The 23158-nt window shown below is 40.8% G+C and overlaps 2 protein-coding genes across 6 annotated transcripts; both read left to right on the forward strand.

Annotated features, from left to right (window-relative positions):
- Positions 1–447: 447 nt before the first annotated feature.
- malt2 (MALT paracaspase 2) lies at positions 448–9657 on the forward strand. 2 transcript variants are annotated; one of them, XM_073476480.1, is made up of 17 exons: positions 448–600; positions 1098–1251; positions 2245–2411; positions 3243–3373; positions 3526–3670; positions 3764–3951; positions 4673–4769; positions 5793–5843; positions 6215–6307; positions 6414–6617; positions 6989–7166; positions 7258–7332; positions 7484–7611; positions 7883–8035; positions 8427–8584; positions 8762–8899; positions 9047–9657. In XM_073476480.1, the coding sequence occupies exons 2-17, from the start codon at positions 1115–1117 to the stop codon at positions 9476–9478; spliced, it is 2475 nt and encodes an 824-aa protein (XP_073332581.1). In that variant the 5' UTR covers positions 448–600; positions 1098–1114; the 3' UTR covers positions 9479–9657. The 2 variants fall into 2 exon arrangements, with proteins under 2 accessions (XP_073332581.1, XP_073332580.1); XM_073476479.1 differs by having other exon boundaries at positions 524–600; positions 797–1251.
- Positions 9658–10213: 556 nt separating this feature from the next.
- safb (scaffold attachment factor B) lies at positions 10214–17912 on the forward strand. 4 transcript variants are annotated; one of them, XM_073476080.1, is made up of 21 exons: positions 10214–10477; positions 10790–10880; positions 11619–11683; positions 11786–11995; positions 12090–12152; positions 12246–12279; positions 13089–13515; positions 13882–13925; positions 14013–14122; positions 14216–14365; positions 14674–14759; positions 15019–15068; positions 15162–15241; positions 15381–15523; positions 15620–15731; positions 15987–16183; positions 16386–16563; positions 16701–16783; positions 16909–16967; positions 17092–17146; positions 17260–17912. In XM_073476080.1, the coding sequence occupies exons 1-21, from the start codon at positions 10325–10327 to the stop codon at positions 17378–17380; spliced, it is 2511 nt and encodes an 836-aa protein (XP_073332181.1). In that variant the 5' UTR covers positions 10214–10324; the 3' UTR covers positions 17381–17912. The 4 variants fall into 4 exon arrangements, with proteins under 4 accessions (XP_073332181.1, XP_073332182.1, XP_073332183.1 ...); XM_073476081.1 differs by having other exon boundaries at positions 10237–10477; positions 12093–12152; XM_073476082.1 differs by having other exon boundaries at positions 10237–10477; positions 17263–17464.
- The last annotated feature ends 5246 nt before the right edge of the window (positions 17913–23158 follow it).

The raw sequence follows: 23158 nt of genomic DNA on the forward strand, positions 1-23158 counted from the left end.
CACTCCTGATGTGAAACGTGACGCTTCAGATAAATATCACAGACGGGCTGCCTTGCCTGCGGGAAGTGGGAATGGGGTCAATAGACGATTGTTTAAAAAAACCTGTGCAGACTCGCTAATTTTGGTGGAAAAGCAGTTCAATTCTTACATATTGCGCCTTTAACTGACTGGAGTTGACTTGACTTGAAGAAAAAGTGGACTCGCTTGAGACTTGGACTAATTGACTTGAGTTTTTATAAAACTAATTAGTGATTCATTAATAATTTACTTATACTTTACATGTCTCATAATCTACTAATAAGACACACTGGGGTTTTACCAGGCGGGCTGTACATCTGATAGTATTTGTTCATTGAAACAAAGTTGTAATGGAGTTGCTATGACAACGCTTCATGCAAATGATCGAGGCTGGCCGGGGACTGCAGAAATGAGGAACCGAAAAGAGAAGCACATCATCGGGGGAACAATATCACGTAAGATTGGAAAATTGACGATGTATAAAAAGCACGAGCCGTGCCTTTTCATGTAAAAGGCCCTCGTTCCTCTTTCTCTACACATGGATCCGGACACCGGTCTCGAACTTTACCTCTAGTAAAGTCGGTAAGTCCAAACTTTTTCTTCTTCTTTGATACATTTCTTTGATACGCGTCAATAGCGGAAGACGGAAGCGGTGTCGCATTTTTTTTTTTTTTTTATCGAAACGTCGTTTCATTTTCTAGTGCTACTCAAGGTTAATATCCTCTGCACTTTGTGTGCGTGTGTGTGTGTGTGTGTGTGTGTGCGCGCGCGTGTGTAGCTATACAGTTACAGGTGGGTTTTCCTCCTCGCCACACACTCTCATTTGAGTTGACGACGGGAAAACCCGAGCTAATGTTTACAACCAGTAGTTTTGTGGCGCACCAGCCGGACAGGTGGGAGATTCATTCAACAACCAACCTCTAGCAGGTCATCACAGTCAGTCACACCCTGAGGGGTTACATCATGGAGTCACTGCTGCGTGCTGGAGCGGATCATTAAAGGCGGTGGAGACTGTCAGGGGCAGATTTCAGCAGCACAAAGTTTCGGTTTAGTACCATCCCATCTTGTTTTTTTGTCAGAGGTGACACATACGAAGATGGAGGAGGGGAGAATGAGTATTGGTACTCTGAGTGAAGATGTCCTGAACAAGCTGTCGCAGATGTTGGACAACTCCGCCTGCGGGTGGAGGCAGCTGGCCAATGCGGTGTCCGAGCAACCGAAATTCCGCTGCAGGTGAGACCCTGAATGCATCACACTAAGAGGCTAGCAGCACCCATAACAATATTCAAGTGATGGCCAGAATGACTAATTTGAACATTTACACTTCATCCTTTATCTTTATATGATCATATTCTTTGATATATGACACATATAATAAAAAAGGTTTGTACAATGCTGCAAGCAGGGCCGTAGCCAGGATTTTAGAAATACAGAGGTCATGCCCCCACGACAACCCTGTAAGTCAAAGTCAAAGTCAAAGTCAGCTTTATTGTCAAAACCATATGTACAGTACACAGGAGTTGAAATTGCAGTGCTCTCTAAGGCCCACGGTGTAACATTAATATAATTATAAAAAATAAAAAAAGTGTATATATTATAGTATAAATTGTATAGTATAAATATAAATATATAGTATATATAAATATAAATAAATATAATATATAAATATATAGTGTAAATTGAATTATTTCTTTGCTAAAAAGAACTTACTGACATGAGTAACACTTTATAATAACCATCATTAATAAATGGTAAACTTATAGTTTATTAGTTAAGTAATTTCACTGTTAAGAAACAATTAAATTGGTAATAACACATTTATATAGCAGTTGTAAAGGTTAAAAACATAAGTTGCAACTGTAATGGCCATCCAAATAATGTTTATAAATGAACTACACAGTATTTACTAAGCATTTACAAAGTTTTATGAACATCATTTGCAACTTTCAAATAAAGGATTGCTAACAAAAAGTTTATAAAGCATTTAATTGCTTCTTAACAGTGAAATAACTATTAACTAAAGTTTGATTAACTATAAATTTGCCATTTTTTGTGATATATAATTGTTTATTTTAATGTTATGACCGATATTAAGATTAAGACATCAAAGACCCAGAAAAAATACTGAGGACATGACCTCAGTGTCCTCAACAGTAGCTACGGCCCTGCCTGTAAGTGTCCCTGACTGTCTGCACCCCTACCATTTTACTCTCTTCTTATATATAGTGAGAGGGAGCTGACCAGCTGCTCACTCCAGGTGCTTAGCGCTGCAGGCAGCCCAGGACGCGCCCTCCTGGCTTGGCTAGCTGATCGTTCCTGCTCCCTGGACTTCCTGCTTCACTGCCTGAGGAAGATGGACCACAAGGAAGCTGTGCAGTACCTCACCACAACAGGTAAAGCAGAAGTGACATATGCAAATATATAGAAATGTTTTTCAGGAACTACCCCTTCAACGATAAAAATCCACCTGAGATAAACTTTGGTTGGTAACAGTAGGAGTTCATTATACAGGTTCACAAATATGATGGAAGGGGGCATTAATTTCTTTGAATTTACCCCCAAATACACAGTATTTGCCTTAATATTTAAATCCTCTTAATGAAATGTGCATAAATGAATGAAGTAATACATACAAGTAGCACAATGAAGATGTAATGTAATGGAGTAAAAGTAATGATTTTTTCCTCCAAAAATCTACTCAAGTAAGAGTGTTAAGTATACCACATCAAAACTACTCTCAGAAGTTTAAGTTACTCAAAAAGGTTACTCAAGTACCAGTAACAGAGTTAATGTAAGTCATTACTACCCACCTCTGTAAATAGCTGCTAATTTCCTTCCTGCTTAACTTCTGCTGATTATGCCAGCCTACCTTCCGACTAGTTTTCTGACTTACTTCTGCTAAACATGCCTGTTTAACTTCCAACTACTATTACTTGGTAAGTACAGCCTACTGACCATGAAATTTGCAGACCTGTAAAAATAAGTGTGTGTGTATGCGTCCTTGGTGTTCACATACATTAGATCCAAAGTTTTGTTATCTCTGGTGTGGCATTTCACATACTGGGTTAATGCAAAACTATCCGCTGATGTTCCACATCCAGATAAAAAATACCTGTTGCTTTTTGTCTGTTGCATTTCATTGTATGCCTTGTGTGTTCATTAGTTTTTGTTTTTTGTGTGTGTGTGTTTGTGTGTATGTGTGTGCATGTGTGTGTGTGTGATAGTGGCAGAGCTGATCCAGATCACCGTGCAGCCACAGTCCCAGCAGGCCACAGTGGGTAGCAGGGTGGTGTTGACCTGCAGAGCCTCTGGTCCCCCTGGACTCTGCTACCAGTGGTTCAGAGGCAAAGAGGAGGTCAGTCCAACATTGTATGTTTATGTGACTATAAAGAAAAAATAGTATTTGTTACTTTTTATACTGATGGACACAAATAATTTTCTTTTTTGATGGTTATTATCAAATGTTATTTCTAAGTTGTAGTTTTTTTGTTTTGTTATGTCTATTAGATTATTGATGCGACTGGGAGTACACCAGAGCTGGTCCTATGTCCTTTAGCCCCGATCCACCAAGGTCACTATATCTGTAGGGTGAATCATGGAGAAAACTGCATCTTCTCTCAGTGGGCTCAAGTTTGTGTCGTCCACTCTGCAGGTTCCTCCTCTTTCCTTACTTCTTTTGGCTCAGCTTGTTTTGTTTCATCTCCTGGCGTGTGATTTAATGCCATTGAAAATGTTTTCATCTCAGGCTGCAGCAGCAGTCTGTTTCCAGGCTCACTGAGTGGCCTGCTTATTACCCATCAGCCTCAGTCTCAAGCAGCGTCTGAGGGAGACACGTTGCTCCTGGAGAGCAATGCGGAGGCAAACCCTCCTGCGCAGTACGAGTGGTACCACAACATGGTGCCCATGAAAGAACACAAGACACGTTCACTCAAGGTAAGTGTATTCTTTTATCGGCTTTTATTTATTTGTTTTATTCTATTTTAACTACATAGAGAGAAGCCATGCGAAAGGTCCTGAGTATATTGAGAAGAAAGCGCATTCATTCATTCATCCATAGAGTCTGCTGTGAATTGCTTACCTACCTAGGTAGGTAGGTAGGTAGGTAGGTAGGCTACCTAAAAAGCTTAACAACCAAGGCAATAAATATAAAACCAATGTGTTATCATCTTAAAATGGATATCATAAACAAAAATAAAAGTTTATCACATAAAAGTAAGTCTGTCTTACATTTAAAAGGGGATTTGGTTAGCTTGAGCTCTTCTGGAAATGTCAAAGTCCCATTTGTCACTTGTTTGTACTATGTATTTTCCAAATAACATTACATAATTTATAATGTGAGAGTCATCTTAGACAGATGAAATAATAAAAAAAGGTTGAAATTGAGTCAGTGTAAAGATGATCTAAATTAGTGTGATGTAATAGATCAGGTCCAAAAGCACAATTTGGTTTCATCAGAAGAAGAGTTTAATAAAGCTTATATTAAAATGCTCCAACCATTATAATTAAATCCTTGTTCATTGTCATATAAAAGGAGACATTTTAAAGCCAAACCAATGCAGTTGTTAACACTTTTTAAGCAAAATACAGTTGACCAATAATTCTAAAACTATTTGCTCTGTGTACCTGATGTTGTGTATTCTTATGTTCCCTGTAGATCACATGTGTGACCACAGCACACAGAGGACAGTACAGATGCAAGGTGTTCAATCTGTATCACGAGGCATGGACAGACGCAGCAACAGTCACCATCGGTGAGACCTATGAACACTTGTTTCTTTATATTTAGAATTTTAAATTATAAATGAGTAAAGGGTAAATAGGTCTTTAAAAGTTTTAATGCTTATGATAATCAGTGTTGGGGAAGTTACTTTTGAAATGCAATATATTACTAGTTACCTTCATTTTAAAGTAATATATTATTTTACAATATTACTGTCTGCATAGAGATTATTATTATTACACTACTTATTAGGTACTTTAAACAAAATGCCCAAATAACCTATATAGAACACTTAAATGGCCTAGGACACTGGACACAGGGATGAGCAGGCAGACAAAGCATCAAAGTCTGATATATTATGAGATAGGAATAAATATTTTTAATTGTAGGCTTAGTCATATGAAACACAATATACCTTATATACCTTTAATATACCTTAATATACCTTCTATAACGTAGCCTATAATGTCATGGTAAGACAAAAATCTCTTTTTTTATGCCTTTTTATTATAGTCCACAGAACAAGGAATGCACGGGCATGTGTGATTCACGATTGTACATTAAAGTGTGCTCAGAGGATTAGGCTTCATCATCAGGCCTACGAAATACAGCTCATTTCAGTCACAGAGACTTAAAGAACTTACAGGCTCGATTATATTATACACGTGCAAAGCCTGTATTAATATTGTCATGCGGGGTGTGGATGGGTTCTTAAAAAAAACAGCAACAAACGCTTCACTTCGGTCGGTAACGCGGATTTGAATGCGTTACATGACATAACTGTAGTAATATATTACTGAAATATTATATTAATGTAATAATGTTATATAATATATATGTTATATTACTCCATTACAGTAATATATTACTGTAACATGTTACTTTTGTAATGCGTTATCCCCCAACACTAATAATCATATTATCATTACGTTGGAGAAATTTGTAAACACAGACGGATCAGCATTTAGTCTGACATTACACATCTATGGCTCAAAGTCACATTAAAGTGCAGTTCTGTGCAGTGAATAACTTCCTGTTTTACACTTTCATGCAGGTCCCAGTTCCATCACTGAAGCCTCGTGGGTAGAAGTTGATCGTGGTCTAGGTATTTTTTACATTTTGATTGAATATTCATGAGGGAATAGAGGAACTATGGTAGAATTTCCTATGTCCTTTTACGCATCATTGCGTCACACCTTAATTCCTCTTTTTCTATGTGCATCACTGAAAAAATAAAGATTATCATGTAGGCTTATTTAAATTGTGTTTTTCAAAGCAACTAATTTGACTGCTGGTATTGGTAGGTTGTCCATGTATTGAAATCTTCAAACTGTGGACACATTAATAGAAAGCAGTGTTGATGGTGTGTGTAGTTACCAAGCACTGTATAAATGAAAATGAGACATTAAACAAACAAACAGTCTGAGCTCGGGATTTTTTTACTATAATTAAATCTTTTAATACTTGTGTTGACAGACTCACAGGAAGTACACAGGTCAACCTGCGGACCAGGAGTAAATCCGCTACAACAGATGGTCAATCCGCCCCCATCAGACAAGAATTTCCATGGTGTCTTTTGGCCAAACAAATACTGTGGTTATGACTAACAAATACAGTAAACACTGTAACTTTACGTCAGTACTTCTTTCCTGATGCCCTACCTTTTCCTCCACAGCAACAGACAAAGTAGCTCTCCTGATTGGCAACATGAACTACCGCTACCACACTCAGCTGTGTGCACCCATTGCTGACGTCCACGAGTTGACCAACCTACTCAGACAGATGGACTTCAAGGTGGTTTCCCTACTCGATCTCAACTGGCAGGAGATGCACAGCGCTGTTACAGAGTTCCTTTTGCTGCTTGACAAAGGAGTCTATGGTCTGTCTCTTGTCCATCTGGACATTATGTTCAATATGTTCATGTTGTTTCATATCTGCGCTTGTAGTTTTGAAGATTGTGACACACACTACGCACTGATCTACTCCTACATTATCATGACATTAAAGGTCCAGTGTTTAGGATTAAGGAGGATTCACAGTTTCTCTACAAAAAGCTTTGATATCAAATAAAATATCTATAAAACCAACTACATGTTTACTTAAAACAGACAAGAAGCTAACGGGAAGAAGCTACAAAGAATAGGAATCTGAATTAAGCATCCGTGGCAACTTTTCAGCACTTGACAGTGTTCTACATGCTTTTGATAATATATTCGATTTGATAACAGTCCTTTGCCCTTCCTTCCACAGGCTTGCTGTACTTTGCTGGTCATGGTTATGAGAATTATGGCAACAGCTTCATGGTTCCCATCGATGCACCGTTCTCCTACACATCAGAACACTGTTTGTGTGTACAGAATATACTGACCAGGATGCAGGAGAAAAAGACTGGACTAAACGTATTTCTGCTGGACATGTGTCGCAAAAGGTGTGAATGTTTACTTTAAATTGATGGATTGATGTACCACTTTTATGTCATGTTAAGTTTAGATCATCTGCTGTACATATTCTTTTTTCAGAAACCCACATGATGATATCATTGTACAACCAGGACTGATCAAAGTGACAGCAAACATAGTTTTTGGCTATGCCACGTAAGTCTCTAACTATGTTGGTGTCACCTGCTCTGCTTTTTAGCTTTGAATGAATCCAGTGTTGGAGACAATAGACTAAATGTACATGCCTAAATTAATCTCCCTGCTTTAGGCGAAAAGGTGTCACTCACATGTGGCTTGTTTTGTTTAGATGCGTTGATGCGGAGGCGTACGAAGTGAAGAGGGAAGACGTGTCAAATGGCATTTTCATAAGCTTCCTCAAACGGCGTGTGTGTGAAGATGAGAAGGTCACAGTCATGCTTGACAGAGTGGCTGAAGGTATGTAGAGCACATGTGAAATCTGAGATGTCTAATTTAGGCATACAATAGATTTGCACCCACAGGATTTACAATAAGCTATCTATGTTGCCTGACGTTTTAATGTTTGAGATGATCCTATGCAACCAAAGCAGCTCCTGTGTGTGAATTTTCCTCCCACCTATATGTTGCGTGTGTGATTCCTTGATTGAATTCAGATTATTAAATGTTCGCCTGGTCAAATAACTGATGTTACTGTTTATGTTGTGTTTATGTGTGTTTCTCTCACCAGACATGGGTCGCTGTGCGATCACACGAGGGAGGCAGGCCCTGGAGCTGCGCAGTAATCTGTCTGAAAGACGTTCCCTTACTGACGCCATACAGACTTCTGACCACTGCTCTGAGTCCTATTCGGCCAGAAACCTGCAGTGGGCTGTTGCTCATGGTACTGTTTTCACAAACATTAGCTGAAAGGAATATTCACCCCAAAGTATTTTCCCTCTTACCTGTAGTAAGATTTATCCATCTAGATTGTTTGGGTTGGTGGGATTGTCTGATGTCTGCCTTCTCTTGGATATAAGTCAACTGGCACTCAGCTTGTGATGCTTAAAGCACCAAAAAAAACCAAACATGTTAAACAGAGCAGCTATGTCTCTCTCAAGAAATCATGACCCGGTTACTCAAGATAATCCACAGACCTTGTTGTGAGCAGTTTAATCTTCTTTGAACTGTCCCTCTAAGTTATTGTAGATTACTAAATTTAATGTTGGCATGAAATCAAAACATATTTGTCTCAGTGTAAACTTAATACTTAATGCAATTGTCTTTCCTCACAGTTCTACCGCAGAGTCTTTGCCTGCAGTTTGACTGTGGTGTAAAGGTTCAGCTTGGGTTTGCGGCCGAGTTCTCCAACGTCATGGTCATATATACTCGCATACTTGAGAAGCCCAAAGAAATTGTCTCCTGTTGTGCTCAGCTTACTGACTTCCCTGAGGTTTGTTAGCTGATATTACATATGAAGATTTGAGATTTTAAAGACACACAGAGATTTTTGTTCCTGCCCGTAATGTCTCATCATGGTTATGATCTGGAATCCATCAGTGTCCCTATAAGCAGGAATTTATTTGTTATCACTGATACTTGTACACTGTATTCTGTGCTATTTTGCCAGGATGTGGACATTGATTTGAAGAAGAGTAACCAGGAGACTCTGCTTGAAGCGGGCAGTTTGTTATTGATCAAGGAAAATCTTCCTTCACCTGAGGTTCCTAGTCTCTACACACGCATCCGGAGCCTGCAGAGACTCAAGGTCAGATTCACATCATTGTTTTCATAATTATTTCTCTTACTTCTATCCCACAAGAAACCTGATAAATGTCGATGTGCCCTCTGGAGACAAACTAGTAGTTATATGTCTAACGCTAAAAAAGCATTTTGCTCTTCACTGTCTTTACAGACGGAGCTGACATTCACCGCCTGCCTTCATTATACCTATTCCAACATGGATGAAGAAGTGCAGGAAAGGCAAACGGTGACAGTTGGTAAACCACTGGTCTCTAAACTCAATCTGCATGAACCACGAGTGCCGCGTGCCTGCTCTGGCTCCTCATCCTTCAGCCTTGACTCCTTCAGCGTTGCCGAGGGCTCTTCCTTTGCCTCTGTTGGTTCAACCTCAAGTGCTTGGTCATATTATGCACAAACTGCCAGAGAATCTTCCAGCACTGATTCTCCAACTACACCCAGAACTGCCAATATACCAGAGGAGACTGACAGTCCTGAATTACTTGATGCCCCTAAATCCCTTGTTGCCAGCAAAAGCTTGCCCCACAGCCAAGTAAATGACACAAACTACAAATTTAGTGACATGTACAATTTTCATTCTTGCTAAGCGTCCTGAAACCTGAGATTTGATCATTACACACTGATAAATAAGAAGTACGCATTGACAAAAAATGGAATAAGAATTTGATACAAAATAATGCATAGAATAAGTAATTACACTGTGGATCAAGTTTGATGTGTGTTCTGAGTGTAGGAAGGAAGAAATAAAACAACCTGCTTAACTGATGTTTGCAACTTTTATTACATGTCATGCATGTCTACAGTTTCTTGCCATCACTGCATTTGCATGTTTCTTGTTTATTCATATTTTAACACTGAATGTGTGTTTACAATATATCTATGTTGTTTGATCACATTGACAAAATCCGTCCAAAGACATAAAGACACCCGTCAAAGTACTCAAAACAAGGTGTCTCCTGGAGCACACTTAGTCATGATGACACAGGTAGGAATGAAACTATCAAACATTAAAATCCATAAAGTACACTGCAATCATACTGTATGTATACTGTGTTGAGATCACTTTGGAGGAAAATTGGGCTACTGTGTAAAAATGAAGTTCCTGTCACCCTGTGTCTCGTTTGGCTTTTTCCCTGAGGGAGGAGACAGCCAAAACTTTTAGTGTAATAGTAGTGGTCATCAAACTGCTGCTGGATGAGAGGAGCTGCTGTGATTGATCAATGTTTACAAATGAGTGCAGCTATCTCTCTCCTGTGCTTGTCTCTGCACTGTAACTGTACTGCGCATGCGCATTCACGTCAAGTGGCTTGCCGCGGCCTCCATTTTGCATTAGTTTAGCTTGCGAGCTGCATTCATCCGTGGTGCTGCACTAATAAATAAAGTGCATACAAGGAGTACTTCAAGCTGAAGAGACATTTTCACGGACTAAACGATGGCTGACCCATCAGCAGACATGGAGGTCCTGGAAGGCGCAGAGGTCCGCAAGCTGTCGGAGCTGAGAGTTATCGATCTGAAGGCCGAGCTGAAGAAACGAAACCTGGACACCACGGGTGTCAAAAGTGTGCTTTCGGAGCGTCTGAAAAAGGTCCGAGACTACTCACTTGTTGCACAATATAGACGCTGCATTTTAATAATACAATTACTACAGACGCCTGCGATTTGTGGGTTAACGAAGGCCCCCCTGTCAAACAATATCAACTTGATGCTAATGCTAGCTCACGAGGCCCATTGACCTGAACTGCGCGCTAATGCTAACTGTTAGCCAACGTTTGCGCCAAACATCTCGCGAACATCAGCGTTAAGTTCTTACACCTAAGTGGCGTTTTACATGAACTACTGAAGTTTATGGTGTGTGTATATTAATCGTCGTTCGTGGTTTTGGTTTATTCTCCATTAGGCAATCGAGGAAGAAGGCGGAAATCCTGATGAGATTATCCTCACTCCGGAGTCGGCCCCAAAGAAAGCTACACCTAAACGGACTGCCAAAGGTACAGTGTGTGTTAGATGGACATCACGCAACCTTCGCTGTAAATCACTTTACAGTCTGACACGCGGTTTACTGGAGAGTCCTCATGGTACTGAGTGGCTGTGGACACTTAAACAGGCTGTCTTGGGTTAATACATCGCAAAAACTCACTGACTTGCCGAATAAATTGCAACTTAAAGATGCACTGTGTAGTTTTGGGGAAGAAAGTTTTATCAGAAGAGAAGGGTTAAACAGACGAAATCACCGTTTTTTTCCTTTTGTTTTGTCATGACTGAATAATTAAACTGTCCTTAAAGAACAACACAATTTCATACTGTTTTACTTTGTTTATATGTGGCGGACCCTGCCACCTTTTATAGTTTCAAACAGTGTTCTTGGGACCTTATTTTCCTCTGAGGACAGCTTGTTTATTCAGTTAGGGAAATGCTAAATATTTCTGAGTTTGTATTATTACCTAATATTTTAGTAGTAGTATTACAGTTCTGGGTTTAAAGTTCTTCTCAAACTACATACCTTGTAATGTTTTAGTTGATATTGATATGGTGTTAGATGTACCTAATGTGCAGACTGTAGGGTTGACTCAGTACTTTTGTGACACAGTTGCAGAACTTTTTAAAGTGTTTGAATTGTAGAACCTGCCACATGTCTCTAATGGGTTGGATTGCAAAATACTGTTTGATACTTATAAGATACCCAGATGAGGACTTTGTCTGAACATATTGATTTTTCTTTTCTGTAGACACAAAGCAAGAGAATGACGAACCAGAGGACACTACTATTGAGGAGGATTCTCGTGATGGCCATGTGAGTTTGCTGAACAATTTTCACATTGCTCTAACATGATACGACTGCATAGTTGTTAGACACTGGATATTGATGTTGACAAATGTCCCCTGTCTTTTTCAGGAGGAGCTTCAGGATGAGCACGAGAACATGCAGGAAATGGACATCCTCGACATGAACGTTCTGGATGAGACGGAGAATGATAATGGAATACCAGCCGAAGATGTCGATGAGGGTGACATGGAGAATTATCACTCTGACGATGAGGCAGCATTGAACGATGAGCATGACGACAGAGCCCTGGAGTCAGAAGATGAAGCAGGAGGTCCAGAGGTGAGAAACTAGACTATAAACATGTCAACTGATGTCTATCCTTTATTTGTCTTAATGGAATGTATTAATGTGTCTGCATTTGTATCTATTTTAGCAGATGGAGGACTCTGAGATGTTAGATAAGGATGAATACATGACATGCTCATCTATCAATATGGTATGTTCCCTATCAAATACTGAAGTTGCAGTAAAACGAAATGTAACAACTGGTCACGTTCACTGAAACGTCACTCTTTTCTTTTTGTCTCAGGATCCAGATGCAGATGACGTGAAAGAAGAAACAGGTACTGGTGAAAAATGGTTTATAAAAAGATGGAAGCATCTTTTTACAGTGTTGAGCTTGGAATGCAAACACTTTAGGTTAGTTTCAACCAAGAAGAGAGACTGGAAGCCCAAAGGGAATTGCTGGCTTTTTGGACAAATTTGGTTAACCACAATTAATAATATCACTGGTAAATATTGATTTAAGTTGCCAGTTATGTTCTTGTAGTAGTAAAACAGCAGTGGTTAACAATTTGATGCACACTGTCAGCAATTAAATTCCAAAGGTCAGGGAGGTGTTGCAGGTGATTGCAGTGTTTCCAGGTTGCCACATGAAGATCAAGACAAAGAAGATCCATCAAGACTCATCAACTGTTACGGCTTTTTTAAGACACTGACTCAGAAATCAGCTGGATATGAAATTGCTGGACTTGAGCTGAAGTTCTGGCCATCACCAATGGACACTGGGAAAGTTCAAAGGCTGAAAGAAGATGGGACTGCAGCGAGAATCTACTGCTGTACTGCTGATCTTGTGGCTCTCTTCAGCACTGAACTCTTTGTCTGCTTTGGATCAGGTGAACAGAGTGAAGTGGTTCAGCTTGTGAAATGAGCCAAAGTGTTAGTTGCACTAGTTGTTTGGTTGTCCTCCAGCCTTTGGGTTCTTTTCCAGTCTCTCGTTAGGGTCTACTTCATCGTTTTAATACATAGTTCTAAGAGCACAGGCCAGTGGTCATGACGTTCCTAATCCAGGCCTTGCCAGTTCCTCGTTAACCATTGCTGTGTTTCAGAAGTGATTAAACTCTGTGCCATTCTATTCCTGTTAAATCCGTAGAAAATGACAAAGTAGCCGGGTCTTGTTTATCTGAGCCGCTTAACGAAGATCACCACCAGAGCCACGAGACGAGCCCTGAAGAAGAGCAAGCTGTCACCGCCGGAGGGGAAGAAAATGTGCCCGACACTGGTGCCAAGTCCGACAAGGCCGCTTCCGGAGATGTGGTGAGCGACCGGGATGTTGTGGAGACTGACACCAAAGAGGTTGGGGACACACAGAATGTCCCAGAAGAGACAATGGACGCTGAAAATGAAAGCTCTCAGGCTGTTAGTGTAAGCAAACAGGGCGCTGTGGGTGAAACTGTTGATTCAGAATTGGGTTCTAAGAAGGGTGAGGAGGATGAGAAGACAGAAGAGAACGCTGCTGCGGATTCAGCCTCGACAGTGAAAGAGTCCTCTTCTGTAGAGGGCGATGATCAGAAAAAAAGGTTTGTTGCTTTCTGTCTACTAGAAACCAAAATGGCTATCTCTGTTGCATTGGCTCCTTTGTGCTAGCAAAATTTGGATGCTCTTTTGGAGGTAAAAACGTTCTGTGCATTTGTCTGTTTTCATTTGTCATTCCTTACACCCACGTACCCCACTTGATTACCCATTAATCAGTATTGTATTGGGATTGCCATAGGGTATAGCTCCATTTATTCACTGTTAAATCACTGCACTTTGGTACATGATGGGCTGATCACTGTCAGTTATGTATTATAGCATAGAACACATAAATATATACATCTTTATGAGGAGAAATCCCAGGTATCCTCACTGCTGTACGTTTATGGCTTTTTTTTCTTTGTCCCTAGCTCTGAGGAAAACGATGGCAAGACTGAGTCAAAAGATGAAAAGGGTGAGTGAAGTGTTTTTTCTATGTTCGGATCCTTCAAATTAAATGGATGGATGCATGCTCATTAATTAATGTGTATTTTGTGTGTAGCTGCTGGAAGCGGCGCTGCAGCAAGCAGTAGCAGGAATCTGTGGGTCAGTGGTCTCTCCTCCACTACCAGAGCGACCGATCTGAAGACTCTCTTCAGCAAGTATGGCAAGGTGAGTCCATACACGCTATCCCTCACGATGCCTATAATTAAAAATCTTTTATATTTGATCTGAAAAAATCATCTCCGTCTCCATTTCCTGCAGGTTGTTGGAGCTAAGGTGGTGACCAACGCCAAGAGCCCTGGGGCCCGTTGCTATGGCTTTGTCACTATGTCTTCCACAGAGGAGGCCACCAAGTGTATCAGCCACCTTCACAGGACGGAGCTGCATGGCAGGATGATCTCTGTGGAGCGGGTCAGTGTTGGAGAAAGATTATTCCTTCATTGTAGTGTGTTCCCTGGTTTTTCAATTATCAAATTACCATCCAGATGAGATGCTGTGGACCTGAGTGAATCTTAGCATTTGTAATGTTTTTAAGAACCTTTTTATGTTATTTAACTTGGAGCTTGAGTGTCTGGTGAAGAATTGCAAGTTTTGTTACCCTGATGGATTGTAATTACACTTGACATTCAGTCCTAATTTGAAATGCATACACAAAGGTGTCCAGAGGGATAAGGCAAGCCAGATGAGTGAATAAACATGTCCCTGTTTAAATATTGTAGGCTAAAAATGAGCCTGCCGGGAAGAAGCCAGCTGACAAGAATGACACCAAGAAGTCTGGTGACAGGAGACACTCCTCTGACTCCAAGTAAGACTGCCTACAAGCTGCTGCATGCTCGAGTAAAGTCTCTTACTAAAAATGGCCCCACCGGCTCGGTAATTTTAGCCTAGGATGCTTTTAAATATCATGGCTGCATCCATTTTTAGCATGGCTTGCCCCAGTGGTAACCTTTAACCATAGCGGTTAGAGGCCAAGACTGAGTGAGCTATCAGTGACAGAAAAGTAAACCAGTCATTGAATTGTTGTGAAAAAAAATTGCTGATAGTCTTGTTAATATTTTCAATAGATCTGATGGAAAGGACGAGAAGTCTGAGGGAGAAGGAAAAGATGGCAAAGGTGAGAAATGTGGGATAATTTCCAGCTTGTGTGCATCAAGTAATTTACCACATTTTCTTATATTTTGAATATCAATTGTATTTGTTTTGACAGGGCGAAATGAGAGGACCGTAGTCATGGACAAGTCCAAAGGAGAGCCTGTCATCAGCGTCAAAACCAAAAGCAAGGAACGAGTACGTTAACATTCACCCTATAAATCCCCCTGTTACCCCTATGAAGAGCACTTGTCATTCACATCTGCAGGCCAGATGTTATTTTGACCTCCAGATACTCTTCCCTAACTTATATTTATATTTTGTTTCTGGCCCTCAGAGCACAAAGAGTCGGGACCGCAAGTCACCCAGTAAGGAGAAGAAAGACATCCTGTCCTTTGACCAGATCAAGGAGCAGAGAGAGAGGGAGAGGCAGAGACAACGAGAGAGGGAGATCAGAGAGGTGGAGAGGCGCAGATTCACGTAAGGATCGTGCAAGAAAGAACAGTCTGAACCTACCATGAAGCAAAACAGATGACATTTGAAGCTGGGGGATTGATTTTGGCCATCTTATTTCAGCGACCGGGACCGTGATCGTGACAACCGTCCGGATCGTGAGCGCGAGCGAATCCGTCTGTTCCGGGAGAAAGAGGAGAGGAAACACTTGATGCGGAAGAGACACTGGCTGGAGGTCAGATTTCTTTTTTTTAACAAGGGATTTCTCTCTCACTGCATTGTTATCAGTGTTTCTGCCCACTTTTCCTACATTGTTTTCTCTGGTGCAAATCTTAGCCTGTGGAATTCATTTACTGTTTCCAATTCAAGCAATAAAGTAATCGAAATATCTGTTCATCAATAACTTTGCTTCCAAGTGTCCTCCCTTTCTCACAAGTTTGATAATGTTACAACAGTGGAATTGAATGTAACTGAATGGTTTGATTCCCAGGCTGAGAAGCAGCGCCTCGATGCAGACCGCATGGAGCGTCAGTTCTTGGAGCGGGAAAGACTGCGTATTGAGTACGAGAGGCGGCGTGAGCAGGAGAGGATCCTCAGGGAGCGCGACGAGCTGCGACGGCAGCAGGAGCAGTTGCGTTACGAACAGGAGCGACGCTCCGTTAAGAGGCCGTATGACATGGATGGCAGGTAAATAAAAACAAACCTAGTGTAGAGATTTTAAAAAGAATGATTGTTAAGTGGATTTATAGCTTAGCAGTGGTTCATTTCTGCTGGCTTCTATCAGTATTAGAATATTGCCAACAAGAAGATGAGTTTAAGTACTTCTGTATGTGCTGCATATGCAGAGAATGAACCTCATTCTGGATGTTGTGGCCTGCTCCTGTTTTAGGAAAGATGACTGGCCTGATAAGCGCATGACCATGGATGACCGTTACAGCCGTTCAGACTTTACTCGACAGGATCGTTATCAGGACTTCGACCACAGGGACCGGGGCCGTTACCAAGAAGACGCGATGATGGACAGGCGTGACAACACTCGTGGCATCGGTGCAGACAGAGATGGTCAGGTAAGAGGAACAGTTTAGACTCTTTAAAACAAAATAGAAACACCAATGTGTTTTACTGTTTCTAGGCAATGTGATGCCTAATATTTGTATCATGAACATGGTGTGAGAGTCAAACTTTCTTGTGTCTCTCCTTACAGCACTTCTCAGACAGGTCAGACAGACATGGCAGAGATGGCAGAGACTCTTGGAGTGGAGGCTACGACAAACGCGTTAACCCCAGGTGAGTGCCAAACTGAGCTCACACTGGCTTCACCTCCGGCCGTTTGAAAGCCTAAACAGTCAAGTGCTGACAGTTTTCCTGAAGGAGGAAAAAAACGGTACAAATGATTTTTGTTTGTCTTATAGGGAAGGAGGTCGAGACTGGGACTCCAGTCGGAAGATGGATGGAGACAGACCATGGCAAGGTACACATCTTGAAACTGTAGTTTGTACCCTACGTGATGGCAATATACTATATACTGGCAATATAGTGCTATAAGTGCTATAGTCTTGGTGCATGTGTCTGACGTTTTGCATTTTTTGTTCCAGCTAGAGACGGTGCCATCCCAGGCCAGAGCCACATGACTCGTGGAGGAATGGCAGGGTGAGTATCGGCTGGTTTAAAGCCTAATTTTTTTCTTTTAAGCCAGAACCAGCTTCAACTGCAGCATCATTTATTCATTACTGATTGTTGTGTCTCTGCGTGGCATTTATTAGCAGCCGCGGTGGCTACATGAACACAGGAACGTCTCAGTCCCTCTCCGGAGCTCTCAACAGACAGAACCAGCTGATGCAGGGCAGCGGACTGCAGGGTGGAGCTTTTGGTCGACGCTACTGATGCACGTCTGTCTGAAGACGATAGTGGGACCGTATGAGTAGGTCACCTCATCAGATGGGACCTACTCGGTTTTGTACATGTTTTTAAATTCAGAATTCTTTTTTGACACAGTTCCAGTTCATGTTTGACGGATATCTTTTATTTTTCTGGCCGCTTCCTTTTTTTTCCCCTGTGTGTATGATGTAGTGATCTCCCTTGTGTTTATCATTCAGTCACACCTTCCTTGTTTGCATAACAATACTGTCTGGTTGTTCTGCACTAGTGTTCTCTCTGTACCCCAGTTTGTCTGAAGCATTTTGGAACTTATTCATTCTCATTAAATGAGCCTTATCCACGTTATTCTTTTTTTTAATAAGCCAAGATGGTTGAAGTTGTGCTGCTGAAGAAAAGGTTTTTAAACCACGTCACATTCTGATCATCCATTCTTGGCAACGTTTTTTTTCCCCCTAATATTTCAATTAGTGCTTTTTTTGTAAATAGTATTTGATTTGTGTGATTGTTGGATTATGGTAATAAAAGCCCCTCAAGCGTGTATGTGTTCACAATCTATTGATTAAAGTTTCCTGTATGCTGTTTGAACTTAAGTTTTCTGTAACTCAAATGTGTTTTTACTTTTTTGCTTAAAAGTGTTATTTTATTTTGATTTCTTGTTTAGTTGCCATGCTCAGTGCAGTTGCACAGAGTATCAGCTACTGGTGTCTCGTGGGGCTCAGTTGTAAAAATTTACAGGGTGAAATTGCCTCCCACAATAAAATATTTTTCATTTTTATGCAGCGGTGTTACTCAAATGCTCACAACAAATGTTTTTAAATTCACACAGCACAGAAACTTTGAGGTTTCTGTGCTGTCATGATGAAACATTAAAGCAACTATTTAAATTTCAATAATTTCATCAGAGGATTCAGGTAGGATTGAAACATTTTTATTACATTTCTGTGGCATGGACTGAGTGTACAATAGTTAAATATGAAAATGATGCTGCATCATAGAAAACTTCTGATTGAGGAAAATACCCCGTTAGGAAGTGGATAGAGTGTGCAGCATGATTACCAGAGGTGGGAGCAGTACTCAGAGCTTGTCCTTAAGTAAATTGCAATACTACTGTGTAGTGAAAGTCATGCCTTTAAATTTTTACATCAGTAAAAATACAGAAGACTTACCATCAATATATTTAAAGTACCAAAAGTAAAAGATTTAATGTGGAATAGCATTTCAGAATAATATATTATTGGTTATTGATGCGAGAATGTGTTCATCACTTTAATGATGAAGCTGATAAAGGTGGTTTAACTATTTTATGTTGCTAATCTGCTGGGAAGCTTGTAGTGTTGTAAGAAGTACCCAAAACTCTTTGAGTAAAAACCACGATATATAAAAAAAATATGACTTTGGTGAAAGTTAAAGTCACTCATACGAAAAGAAAGAATAGAAAAAGTAACTGATATTGAATATATTTAGTTATCAGAAGTAATTTTCTCGGGGTAATTAATGTACTTAAGTATCAAAAGTACAAGTAAAAGTAAATTATACATATATTTACATGTACAGTATGTATATCCTGCATTCTGTGGGTCGACTGATTATACAATCTGCAAAGTAACTAGTAACCAAAGTTGTCAAATAAATGTTGTGAGTAAAGTCTTTTGCCTCCAAAATGTTTAGAGTGAAAGTATTAAGTAGCAGAAAATGGAAGAGGAGGAGTACAGGGTCCTCAAAATTGTATTTAAGTACAGTACTTGAGTAAATACACTTATATTCCATCACTGGTTGCTTGTGGATTTTTCCTCAGAGATCATACGTTTTTTGTTGATCAATAATATTAACAATACTGGACACATTCAGCAGGTCGCCATCAAGTTAGGATGGTTCTGATACCTTGTCTTATAACACATACAGTACAGTGGGTATTTGCTGTTCTGGTGCCATGAAACATTTCCAAATAGCAGAAGTGTTAGACAACTTGAAGTCGAGTGATGAAGGAAGATGTATTTCACATGACTTGTAGACCTCCAGTGAAGACTGATGAAATGGGGTGAGAAGCTGTCGGCTGCAATAGTAAACCCAGTGCGAGGCCTGGGAGAACTGGTCCGAGTCCAACAACATCACCTCCTGACAGTGACCTCAGTAGGAGTCAGTGTTGCATTTATCATTCTGTCAGCAGAATAACACATTGTCCAACATATTTTGTATCGCAACAGGAAATGACCTTGACTGTAGGATCTTGACCTCTGCGCTCATAAGTCATGACTAGCTGATATAGCTCCTTCTTCACTCATACTTCCTTGGTTCTTATCTATTAGTGTCCCCAAGTTCCTCTTCAACAAATGGAGTTCCTCTCTATCAACAGATACTTTCCTCCTCCAACACCCTGCAGCTCATTCGTCATGAAGCACAAATGATGACTCATAGTGTGTGTTGATCACTGGGGAAGTGCTCAACATCAGGCTCGGGTTGTAATTTGAGTTTTATTGAAGTTTTAACTAGTGTATCCAAGAAAAAGTGTCCACAATCCCTTAAAAACTTTGTAACTGAATTGCTGTGGTCAAACTTCAAGGTTTGGTTTGGACATGATCACGAGTCAGTTATGTGTTTTGTGAGCTTTGAGGAAAAACTTGATCATATTGTTTTAAAAAAGTCTGAAGAGACAACATTTAACAACTAACACACAAACGATGGAGGGACAGGTTTTGTCTGTCATGACTAGTGATTGGAGTTATGGCTCTTTGTAGTGAGCCAGATCATTTGGCTCAACTCAGCATAAGAACCGTCTATTTGGACCTACTGTATGTGTACACATATATCACCTCAATTATTCAATGTCATTATAATAAACCTTTTAATTTCCAGAATACCATAATTCTACATCATGTTTGGTAACCACAACATGTAATAATGTTTAATAATGTGTCATGTCATTTATGTTGGTGAAGAACCTTTTACACATCTCAATAAAGTTTCTTTCCAAAAACTTCCCCAACCTTCCTCTGTTGTTTTCCTTTTGTCCACTAGAGAGTGGTATATAACCATAAATAGGAGATTAAACTGGTCTTATTTATTTACAGAATATTTTAGATGTTATTACGCAGATTAATCAACAGTTACTTAAACTGTAGAATCAGCAGATATACAACATTTACATTGCAAACAGCTGTGTGTGACAAGAACTCTTGCATTCAGTTGGAAACGACTGACAGCAGTGCTGCAGCAGTGAGTAAAACTGACATGGAAGATGGGGCCCTCGAGGACACGACTGTTGGGGATGAAATCAGGACATGTAGCAGTGACCCCTTGACTGGTTCATATCTTTTCTCCTCTCACTGAGACAGACTGGTCCAGCACCACTAATAGTCCACCAGATGTGGCACGACGAACAGCCTAAAACAGCATGTCCACGACCTCCGGGCAGAGGGGCACACAGGCTCCGAGCTCACCTGGATACACACTCAAACAAAGAAAGATGTTGATGCAAGCACACACACGGTGAGGTCAGCATAGAAGGAATGAACACACACACACACACACACACACACACACACGCACACACGCACACACACACACACACACACACACACACACACACACACACACACACACACCACTGATCCCCAGGGACACCTCCCCAGGGCCACCTCCATGCTGTGTAACATTATAACCCAAATTCCTGCCTTTGGAAAGTAACTGTGCTTATTTTCTCTGATGTCTGTCCAACTGAAGTGTCCGCCATGTTTTCTACGTTTGCTGTGCCTTTCTTCCTCTCTGGGTTTATGTTGGATAGCCACTTGGGTTTGTGACCTTTTGAGTGACTGTCAATCATAGAATGGATTTGGCTACTCTGACTCTAGATTTTACAAACTGTGATGCATTTTGCTTCACTCTGCATTTTCTTATGTCACAAACAAGCTTTCTCTCTTCCTTCGTGATGGTGTGTGGAACTATAGCAGGTAATATGGTGACTCCAGCAGGTGCCAGAGCCTCACCTGCGTCCTGTACGTGAGAAACAGACAATTCACATCATATCACACAGCAGGTTATCGGTAAGGTCGCCTTTATCTCTGAATCAGTGGCAGTGCATTTTAACGTTAGAGCAGCAGCAGGGGAGCTGAGATACAGCTGAATGTGTGTTGTACACTCGTGGGCATTAGCTCCTTTGTATGTTGCTCAGCAAGGCACCAGACCTGAGACCACCACAGGTGGATCCACCGGGAGCTCCCTTGATCAGCTGTCGGAAAACAAAGCTGAGACAACATCCTTATTATGTTTCCAGGGAACTGAAGCTCAGAGAAACAGCTTGACCTGCAGGGAGGAGAACAAGGTCTGCAGGGCTTCATTGTTGTGGACCATAGATAGATGCAGAAAGAGAAGAAGACAGTGGAATCCAAGTGACATCACTTGACCCTTTATGCAGCTCCCTCTTTAGCCAAAACAGGCTTCATACTACTTTTTTTCCCATATGCAGTAGTACTCCCAAAGCGCTGTAAACAGATTTGATGTGTAAAATAAAAAGAGTTCCCCTTCAGTTCTACATCTACTTCTCTATTAAAACAGCTATACAGCTACGAAGAAGAGCAGAGATTTTTCAGGTTTTTTAGTATGTTTTTGTTTTCTTTAAAAGAAATGTTCGTTTTTAAGAATTTAGGTAAAACCACAACAAGAGCACAGGACAACATGTACAATTGGTTAAATCCTTCATCTGGTGGAAGTCTGCAGCTAGAATGATAATCCTTACTCTTTACCCAGACTTCATGTCGGACTGCTGGGCAGTGGCATGATGGGAGTGATGCAAACTCTGTTTTCTGGCTGCCAAAGACATCAGGTTCAGACAGCAGCCATACTGATGAAAAGAGAGCGAAGGCCAAATCTGAGCCAAGCTGGGTCATCGCAGTCCAAGACCTCATCAAGGAGAGGTACAACTGGAGAGTCAGACATCAGGGGGATGCTACACAATATGAGCAAACTCTATCCCAAAGTGTTCATGCCTGACCTGAAAATAGTCTTCGATGTTCTTCTCAGGGTTCATTTGTTATTTTCAAATGTCTGGTTGCACAAGAAACAAAACACATGACTTAACGACTTCATAAATCCATTGATCAATCCTAGGCAACATCACAATTAGCCTCCAGAACATCACTCACTACCCAGTATTTCATGTAAAATAATACGTCTTTATTTGCAATTTATTCTCAGGTAAGATTAAGTTGGGAAATAATTCAAATAATTTTGGAAAGTTAACTTGACTGAACATTGCGCTGCCTCAGCCCACATTTGCAACCCCCTTCTCTCTGCTGTCGGGACAGACAGATGCTGGCACCGTCTGGATCAGCTGAAATCAAACAGTTATGAAATGTCTTCTCCCTCCTGACTTGGGACATCACTTGAGAGTTGAGAAAGTCGGCTCACACCAGACTGCTGCCGACTGCTACATGCACAGTCTTTCTTTAAACCGACTGAACACTGCAGCATGACCAGCTGCCGTCATGAACCGAACATAGGACTCATTCATGCTTCTGCTCTGCTGCATTCCTCTCATAACACAGACATATAACCATCAACACACATGTGTAATAGCACTTATGTAATGAACAGGCATGAAACTGTGACGGAAAAAAACTGGAGAGACCCAACTGAGCACAAAGAGTTACTGGAGTGTGTGTGTGTGTGTGTGTGTGTGTCTGTTATGTGTGTGCATCTCAGCCTTCACACAACCATATGTGTGTACATACTGTATGTGTGCATATCACAGTCAGGACTCTGTGAGCATCCATGACAAATGTGTGGAGG

Source organism: Pagrus major, chromosome 11, assembly GCF_040436345.1.
Source record: "Pagrus major chromosome 11, Pma_NU_1.0".
Taxonomy (NCBI): domain Eukaryota; kingdom Metazoa; phylum Chordata; class Actinopteri; order Spariformes; family Sparidae; genus Pagrus; species Pagrus major.